This window comes from Octodon degus, unplaced genomic scaffold (genome assembly GCF_000260255.1).
Source record: "Octodon degus isolate 3935 unplaced genomic scaffold, OctDeg1.0 scaffold00138, whole genome shotgun sequence".
In the NCBI taxonomy this organism is placed as follows: domain Eukaryota; kingdom Metazoa; phylum Chordata; class Mammalia; order Rodentia; family Octodontidae; genus Octodon; species Octodon degus.
Genome location: NW_004524714.1, coordinates 2784152 through 2793417, shown reverse-complemented (window position 1 = coordinate 2793417; position 9266 = coordinate 2784152). Strand labels below are relative to the sequence as shown.

Here is a 9266-nt window from a genome sequence, read left to right as displayed (position 1 = left end):
GAAGTGGGTGGCCTGAGGCCTGACACGGACAGCGCTCTGCGACTGTCAGTATTTCCACAGTGATGGCCAAGGCTGAAAGCCTCCTTATCCATTTCGTAAGGTAGCCCGACCCTGGAAGCATATCAGAGATGCACCCAAAGAAGCCGGAGAGATCCATCTCACTCACAGCCATGATATGCAAATGACTTTCAAAGTTCAACAGTCTATTAAAAGAATATTGTACATGACCTAGTAGGAAGTTGTCCAGAAATCCAAACATATTCAACATCTGAAGTGCTATTACTATAAATAATTCATTGCATCACTGATTCTCCTCCATTTAACCTAGTCTCTCAATAGTTATTCCCTGGGGGGGAAAAAAAAAAGGCTTTCAATAAAATTCAACATTCATTGCAGAGAAAGGGCTCTTGGGCTGGGGAGATGGCTCAGTAGAACAAGCACTTGCCTGGCAAGTGCAAGGGCCTGAGTTCAATTCCCAGTTCCACAAAAAGGAAAAAAAAGGGGGGGAGGGGGCTCTTTATTGATTCAGAAATGAAGGAAACCTCTTCACATGATGAAGAAACTGATCGTAAACAATTAGTAAATCACTAGAGGCATTTTGGAATTAGAAGATACGAGCCAGTGGTTTCCAGCCATCTGTCTTCTGTACAAGGCGTCACATAGATGTCTGTGGAGACCAACAGAAAGCTAGTGTCTCACGGCCTCAGCCCAGACCATGCAAGATGCAGACTTTTGCTGCAAAAGACTTTGATACTTGTAAAGGATTGGGAATCAGAGTGTTCAATAATTAGACCAAGGGCTGGCGATATAACTCAGCGGACTAAGCACTTGCTTAGGTAAGCGCAAGAGCCAGGGTTCAATCGCTGGCACCGAATGCCACACCGGCCCTGCACCCAGGCGCGCTGAGCCAGTGATGGAGTCCAGGCATGGTGGTGCATGCCTGTAATCCCAGCACTAGGCAGGCACAAATCAGGAGGATCACTACAAGTTCAAGCTGCATAGCGAGACCCTGCACCAAAAAAAAGAAAAAGAAAAAAAAAAAGAAAAGAAAAGAAAAAGAATTAATTAGACCAATTGTTGGTATACTTTTATAATTTGTATTAGTTTTAGGTACTTAATCTGGCTAGCATTTGGTTCAGTGTATGCTAAGAAGTAAGGATATTAGCATATACATAGGGAAAAAACATACCAAAGTATCAATAATCATACTTTGGGTAGAAGGTTTTGATTATTCCTTCTCTTCGTCCATATTTTCCATAGGAGTTGGGTGATTTTATGATACTTAGTTTAAAATTTTACAAAGCGTGTGGACTTGAGTGAGATGCTGAGAGGTGGGCTCTAGGCGAGACGTGCCTCACTCCAGGGACACCGGCTCCCAGATGCTGTACTGCCTCAAAACAGAAGCAGGCACTTTGTATTCACCGGTTGGTTCATTCTTTCTCGTGTACCCAAAGGACCCCTAAGAATTCGGCCATGATGTGAACTCAGACTTCAGGGTCCGGTCTCATGAGAACATGTAGTTACTGCCCTTGCATGTATGCTTTTAACAGTGGATTTTGGGGGGTTTTGGGGGGAGTTCTTTTGCTCTGGTTCATTGTCAGATTCTTATTTGCTTTCTAAATAAGCTTCTTAATGGCACAACTTTGCTCCGTTACAGAATGCAACTGCCCTGCCAGGTACTTGGCGAAGAACAGACGTGCACTTAGAAAACCCGGAGTACCACACCAGATGGTATTTCAAGTATTTTTTAGGGCAAGGTAATTATGCCATTTTGGGGTTTGGGAAGAAAGAATAGTCAAAGTGAAAATGAATGTTAGTGTAATTTCTGGTACCCTGTGTATGTGAAATTGGCCAATGTAGGAATAATAACGTCAGGGCATTTTATATCAAGGTCAGTAGTAAAATGTGTAGAGTGTGAGAGTTTCTACCCTGTTTGTGTGTTTGTTTAGGGGTTTGTGTATGTGTGTGTGTTTGTTTGTTTGTTTGTTTGCTGCATTATTCTAAGTTTCAGAGGTCTTAGGGTTTTTGATTCTGGTTTTATTTGGTCTCTTGTTTTTGACACTGGAGAACTAGAGGGAGTTACATAATGTGAACGAGTGCTTTGAGATACAAGAAACCTTTTCACAGTTGAAAAACAACTTCAGGGCCAGCCAGATAGCTCAGCAAACTAAAGCTCCTGCTTAGGCAGAGCACAGTGGCCAGGGTTCGACCCCCAGGATGCTGCACACCCCAGGCAATTGAGACTGGGCGTGGTGGCGCATGCCTGTAATCCCAGTACTTGGGAAGCTGTAAACAGGAGGACCACTACAAGTCTGACCTACATAGTGAGACCCTGAACACCCTGTAGGCCCTATATCAAATACATTAATTAAAAAATTTTTTAAAAAAACAATTTCAGACTTAATGCAAGTATTCCATCTGTAGTGAATCTTGAACACATCTTTCAGAGCGATGAGAAAGAGAATTGGTTCCCTAAGCTCAGGGCCAATGGAGAACTAGAGAAGCATTAGACTGTAGGCTCTGGAACTTTCATTCATCAGTGTCAAGTACTCACCTGTCACCTACTATCTTCCAGGCAGTGTGTACAGCAGTGGGGCCCTAGGACAAGGCAGGCACAGTCCCTGCCCCATGGTGCCTGTAGAGAATGGTTTTGCATCCTTGTTCTGCCATCACCACATTGTTAGCCATAGGACCTTGCCCGAGTTGCTCTCCATTCCCTGAAGCTCAGCTTCCTGACCTGCAGAGTAGAGGGACGACGAGTGCCTACCTAGTAGGTTTGAACAGACATTTCGGTGAGACGTGCAAGAATACCTCTATCCCCAGCGGCTAGCACGTCCCAGGAGCTAGCTCACTAATGTACATTTAGAATGAACAGAGGTCTCAGGGAACATACACAGAAAGATAGAAAATTGAAGTGTGTCGGCGGAAGATTTGGGGAATGGAAAAATAATTGCTACTGCAGGGTTCAAAATGAGTTGGAGAAAGTGCCTATCAGCCGAATGCATCCGTTTAAAGATGTGCTGCTGGGGCTCTTAAATGAGAGTGATGAGACCTAAGTGATGTCTTTTGAAGAACCCAGTACAGACTTGACCAGGCAGAATTTATTTGGTCACATATTTGACCAGGTCACATATTTGACCAGGCAGAATTTATTTGGGTGGGTTGGGAGATAGAGAAGCATTTATAAAGGAAGAAAGCAGCAGGAAAGTTGTCTTCCTCCTCGCTTGCAAGCTGAGCCCAGAGCAGTGACGGCTTTATGGGGAAGTGGCGTTGTGCGCTTGAGGCCGTCAGCTGCAGCGAACAGAAAGCTTGGCTCAAGCTAGTTTGAGCAAGAAAAGATAGAACAAGAAGCCTGCAGGAAGGCAGCCCCTGGATTGGTGGTTTCAAAAGCGCAGTGAGATCAAGGACCCAGGCCCTTTCTCCTTTGTGTTTGCTTACTATGGCCCTCCTGGGTCACAAGATGGTTGTCCAGCCATCCCTTCTACACCTTACCTCACTTTAGAAAGTGGAAGCCTTTGCAGATGCCCTTGACAGGGTTCTCTTTTGCTCTCATTAGCGAGAATTTGGGTCACTTGCTGAAACCTGAAACCAAACATGGGCAAAGGGAAAGGTGTACAGAATTACCAGAGAGTGGTCAGGGTCTGCCGCAGACAATCATGGGATTATTGTTAGCTGCGCATGTGGGAGGAGCTTGTAGCACTGCTGACTGGCTCGGGAACCAGTTGCATTCTCACTGTTTCTTTCCAGTCCATCAGAACTACATTGGAAACGATGCAGAGAAGAGCCCCTTCTTCCTGTCTGTGACCCTTTCTGACCAGAACAATCAGCGTGTCCCTCAGTACCGTGCAATTCTGTGGAGAAAAACGGTAAGTACTGACGTGGCTCAGTGAGCGACACTGTCCAGGTGGCTCGGGCAGCCTTTCTGAGGAGCTGCTTTCAGCGTGGCTATCCCAGGGCTGCATCGATCTGAGACGGGACCTCAGCACCACTGTACAGAAGTAAATCTGTGTGTCTGTCTTGGCTCACACTGTCTCTCCCACTAGAATGTGTACTCACAGGAAGGAGCCTGGAACATGCTTGCTCTGTGCCCAGTGTCCCCACCAGATAGCACAGGGCCTGGCACATAGGGGCACTCCAGAGATACGTGTTGGCTGAATTAATAAGTGATGCCAAAGTCCAGCGAACTTCAGGGCAGGGCTGCCTCTCTTTATGGAAGCACCGTGGTATGTGTCTGAAAGTTTTGTTTTTAAAAGCAAGCTGAAGGTAAAAATCTATATAGTATAAAGTCTTACACATGAAATAGTTTCCCGCAGAGAAGTGTCAGCAGCCCCCTACCCACCACGGCCCCTGTCGCAGGGGTCCGCCCTGCCATCCAGACAGCAGTGCTGGAGCAGAATCCACGCAGCAGTCAGAAATCCATGCTGGGCACTTCACACGCGCGCCGTGGGCTTTGCGTTGTCCTCCTGGTGAGAAGTGACAGTGCCTTCACCCAGAGCCTCGTATCAACTCTACCAGGCAGGCAGTTTCCTGGCCTACTTTTTTATTTATGTTAATTTTCCATTGATTAATTACAGCATTCCCATCTCTTCTAGTTCCTGTATTCCCTTGAGGATCACTTTGTAGCTTTGGACAAATAATCAGTCTGCTTTCTTTGCCCTCCTCCTGCTCCTCTTGCATTTGGTATCGGGATACATGGGGCTAGGGTTGTAAGGCCTGGAGGTGGCAGAGTACTTGGACAGACCCCTAGAGTTTTCCTGGTTTCTGTTGTGCATTGGCTGATCCAGAATGGGGACCACTGAGATGTTGCTGGGTTTTTTGGGTCATGAGAAAACAAGCACCTGCCCCTGGAACCCACCATTTGCCTCCTCTAAAGTCCTTCTCTCATCCAATATCAGGTCTGTACTAGTCTCTGAACCTCTCAAAAGCTCTACAGCCCCTTCCAGCATGACCCTTGGGAGCTATGAGTCAGATTCAAGGAGGCAGGATCACCACGTCAGTCATGTCTGTGGTCTTTTGGGTCATCAACACTGGAAGCCACCCAGCCAGCTCCCTGCACCATAATCCATCCACTCCTGCCTTTCTGCAGTGGGTTTTCTCAGCATCTTCTTCTTTTGGAAAGTAGCAGTGCCCTCTTCCTCACCTGAGCTGGGGGCGAGGTACTGAGGGAGGAATCATGGGACACGTGCTGAGAAAACAGGCCGTGGCACAGTGTAGAACCTGGAGAACAGTGCCAGAGATCTGCTTCAGGTCCAACAGGCCAGAGAAGCATCCAAATAGAGAGGTGAAGGATGGAAAGGAACCAGCCACATCCAGAGTGGAAGGCAGCCCATGAATGTTCCAGAAAGAGACTGACAAGTGGAAGACAGCAGCGCATGCCCTGCGGGGTTGCTCTCAGCTGCTGTTAGAGGAGTCCTGGGATTTAACTATAGGGCCTTTGAGAAGGCAGCGTTGGCTGGGCACTCAGGGCATTTGTCTCCTTTTATTGAATGGTTCCCCACCTTTCCCCAAAGTCTCTTAAATTATGTGCCTAAAGCAGGTGAGTGTGTGCTCCCAGCTGCAAACAGAGGTGCTGGAGGAGGTGGGGAACTGAGCAGCACCAAAGGGGGCAGTTATTAAGCACTGCTGGCCTCAGGGAGCCCTGGAGGCTGTTGGGGTTCCCCAGATATGGCACCTCACTCTCCCCAACCCCACCACAAGCTCGTGTTCTGTTGGGTTATAAAGCAGCTGGAAAAACAGTAAATGTAGACCCCTTCTTTAAACAGCCATGCACACCTCTGCTGGGCTTTTTGTAAACACATGGAAAAGACTTTTTTATAAAACTAACTGGTTGTAAAAATTCCATCCAGATGCTGGGGAGATAGCTCAATAGAATAAGTGCCTGCCTGGCAAGCACAGGGTCCTGAGTTCAATCCCTGGTACTACAAAAAAAAAAAAAAATCCATCCAGATAATATAGCAAATAAAAAGAAAACTCTCAGAGGTGGTCGTGGTGACATTTTCCTAGCCATGTCTCTGCACAGCCAGGCATGCATGCACACACCTGCGCACATCTGTTGCGTGAATAGGGCAGGGTTTGCCCACTATTCTGTCTCCACTCTCACTTTACATAGCCTAATGTGTGCACGCACTTGGCTATACGTGCACTCGTGATGGGTGGGTCACCCAAACCATTGTCATTCAGCATGGACTCTGAAAAGCTACAAGAAGAAGATGGGAAGGAAGAGTCCTACGAGCCCTCTGTTCCTGTCCACACAGGCAGCTTGTGACAGTGCCTCTCGCTCCCAGGCAGATAAACTGGGGCCTCCCCCTGTTCATTCCACCTAAGCTGCCTTCAACTTCTCTTTAAAACTATCTCTCAGGTGTTTGGTAAGAAGAAAGGTAGACAGGAAGTTGCTGAGCAGGGAGGGCAGATTGAAGACCTACCACAGGTTGATATCCGTCAGTAGTGCCTACAGTGTGAGGCAGGCTGGGGCCAGTAAAAAGCAAGGCTGCAGAAAGAACTCGGGTCTCCACAGGTGCGACCTGGGACATTGGAGAAGATGTATTCCTGTCCTCGTGTTCCTTCCTTACTTGAAAATGGTTTGTATCTAAGATTGTAGGAAGCCAGGCTGAGGCCCTTGACTGGTGGAGAATCCACAGGGTGGGCCCTATGTGGGCGACTTCCAGCGTCCACTGCAAAGACATCTTGCTGCCCAGCCTTGGGGGTGATGACAGTTTCAAGCCTCTAGGGCTGTGATTATGGAAATTTTCTTTATGAAAAGATATTATGGCTTGAAAAAGCCAAGGAACTCCACTCGGGCCACTGTGCAAGGCTGGAATGGAGAGGTGACCAGTGCACACCAAAAGCTCAAAGAAAGTCGTACTTCTTTCTTTGCCCGTGTCCTGCAAGTTATGTCCTAAATCTTCTCTAGCCTTGTGTGCTGCTGACTTTGTGATTAGTCGAATTTAGGAAGAATTCTAAATGTGTACTTGCTGGTGTTCCCTTTTGCTGACGATGTAATAGCAAGTCCTTTGTGGAGTGTAGCGCTACACTGTCTCTTTGTAGACAATCAGAGAAAAAGAACACTACTTGCCTGGTCTTGTGGTTTGGACAGGGGACACATCCTATGGGCAACTCTTCACGGAGCCCTGACCGTGAAGTCAGGAAGCACTTACTGAGTACTTTTTATGAGCTGGTTACATTGGATACTCATTTAGAAAGGAAAAAATAGACTTTACCTAGGTCAGCACAGATAAGCATAAAATATATGTCAGAAGTGCTTCCTGGAAGATTGAGGTGATTTCTAGTTCAACAAGTCTTTGACTTAAAGTCCTTGTAAGTAAACCCCATTGTTAAATGAAACTTGTTTCTTTCTTACAATCTTTGAGGCTGGCCTGACTCGCTCTGAGATCACACGAGCCCCTCCCATCAGGTCAAGCACCTGGCAGTGTTGGAGGGTTCAGCCCCGGGTGGGTTGGCCCCCCTGCTGTGAGCCCTTAAGGAACAACACATCCTGGCAGGAGGAATCTGATGAGAGAGGAAGAAATCAAGTCCCATAATCCCTTTCGAGGGCATTGCCCCTTCCCTGTGACCTATGGCCGCCCACCAGGTCCTGTCCCTTAAAGTTTCCACCACCTTCTAGTAGCCTCACTGGCTGGCAGTGAAGCCTTTAACACATAGCCCTTTAGGGGATGCTTACTCGAATGGTAGCACATGGCTCAGATATTCCCCCATACTAAGCTCTTGAGAACCCGTATGTTGAAAAGTCATGCTCAAATCTGTAAATGTTGATGGGCAGAGAAGAAGCAGAAGATGCTGTCAGGTCTGAGCAAGAGTTTTTCCAACACAGAATGGCTTTATTCCTATGCATGATCCCTGAAGAAGAAATGAGAAAGTCCGGGCGGAAGTCCTTTTCACTAACTAGATAAGACATTTTTTGCAGAGACAAAGTTGCCAGACTCCTCACTGATGGGGTGCTTTGACTTTTCCAGGGGACACAGAAAATATGCCTTCCCTACAGCCCCACAAAAACTCTGTCTGTAAAGTCCATCTTAAGGTGAGTAAATTTGAAGGGGCTGGGACATACCTCTGCGGCACAGTGCCTGCCTGGCAAGCACGAGGTCCTGAGTTCACTTCCTAGTACCAAAAAAAAAAAAAAAATGAATAAATGCCTAAAAATTCCACACCCTGAGTTGGAAGTCTTTATAAATTGCTTTTCCCTGTGGTCTTCCTGAGTTAGCTTTCCAGGAAGCCTTGTCTGTATGGCAGACATCGATTTGGCAGACATCGATTTGGCAGCAGCCCCATAACACAGGTTCCATTACTGTCCGCATTTTAAGGATGAGGTAATGCAGGTTCCAAAGAGAAAGCCGAGATCACACAGCGCTCCACAGATTCAGCTCTATAGCTTCTCTCTGTAGCATCTCTCCAGCCTGCATTTGTAGCTTGCTGCTTTTTTCTTGCGTTCACTCAGATACTTTGGCTTTAGAAAGAGAAATCAAAGAAATATTTTCCCTTTCATTTTTATACTTCAAAATAGAAACCCACATGTCAGCAAAGGCTGCGCTGGGAGAATGTGCTTATTCTTTGCCAAACAGAAAGTTAAATAATTGGAACATCTGGCTGCTCCCTGCTTGGCTGCCCCTCACGCCCCAGCTCCCACCTCCCTTCCCTGTCTCTCCTTTGCCTGGGTGCCAGCTCCCCTTGGGTGCGCTCCCCCAGGGCAGAGGCTTCAGCCTGTCGCCTGGTCACCAGCGAGGATGTTCCAGTAGCTTCTTTGTCAGGCACCATGCTAAGTGCTTGACAGGCATTCTCTCAGTATGTCTGTAAGTTAGCTCCATGAAGCTGACCTATGATCATCTCCACTCACTTGCCAGCAGTCGGCACCCCAGAGAGGTGAAGGGATTTGGCAAAGAGCTCACCGCGGGTAAACTGCCGAGCTGGGCCTTGAACCTAGATCCCACTACTCCAGGGCTCGGGCTCTTCACCACTAATGCCGTTTGGTGTGAAGGCTGAAGCTTATCCCAGTGCCCTGGCAATGTCTTGCTACTGGTGTGCAGCGAGGTGGTGGCAGATGTGTTTCCAGTGTCCCCAGGTAACGCATCATAGCTACCGCTCCCCTTGCCAAGATGTCTCTCACAGCACCAGACTTGGCTGCCTCCGTTAGCACTGCTGCTGGCTCATTAAATGGCATCAAGATTAAGAAGTAAAATTTTATATCCCATTTTCAAGCTTGATTTGGTCTCCAAATTGCAGACCTCCTGTCTGTGTTAAGCCTCCTGATTTTT

At 47.4% G+C, this 9266-nt stretch overlaps 1 protein-coding gene across 6 annotated transcripts in view; it reads left to right on the top strand.

Annotated features, from left to right (window-relative positions):
* Positions 1-9266, top strand: part of Garnl3 (GTPase activating Rap/RanGAP domain like 3) — a 148716-nt gene that overhangs the window by 80523 nt on the left and 58927 nt on the right. For all 6 annotated transcript variants that reach the window (XM_012517003.2, XM_004641553.2, XM_023701679.1 and 3 more), the window contains 3 exons: positions 1658-1757; positions 3748-3866; positions 7971-8035. In XM_012517003.2, the coding sequence (XP_012372457.2) occupies positions 1658-1757; positions 3748-3866; positions 7971-8035 (284 nt within the window). The remainder of the gene's footprint in view (positions 1-1657; positions 1758-3747; positions 3867-7970; positions 8036-9266) is intronic.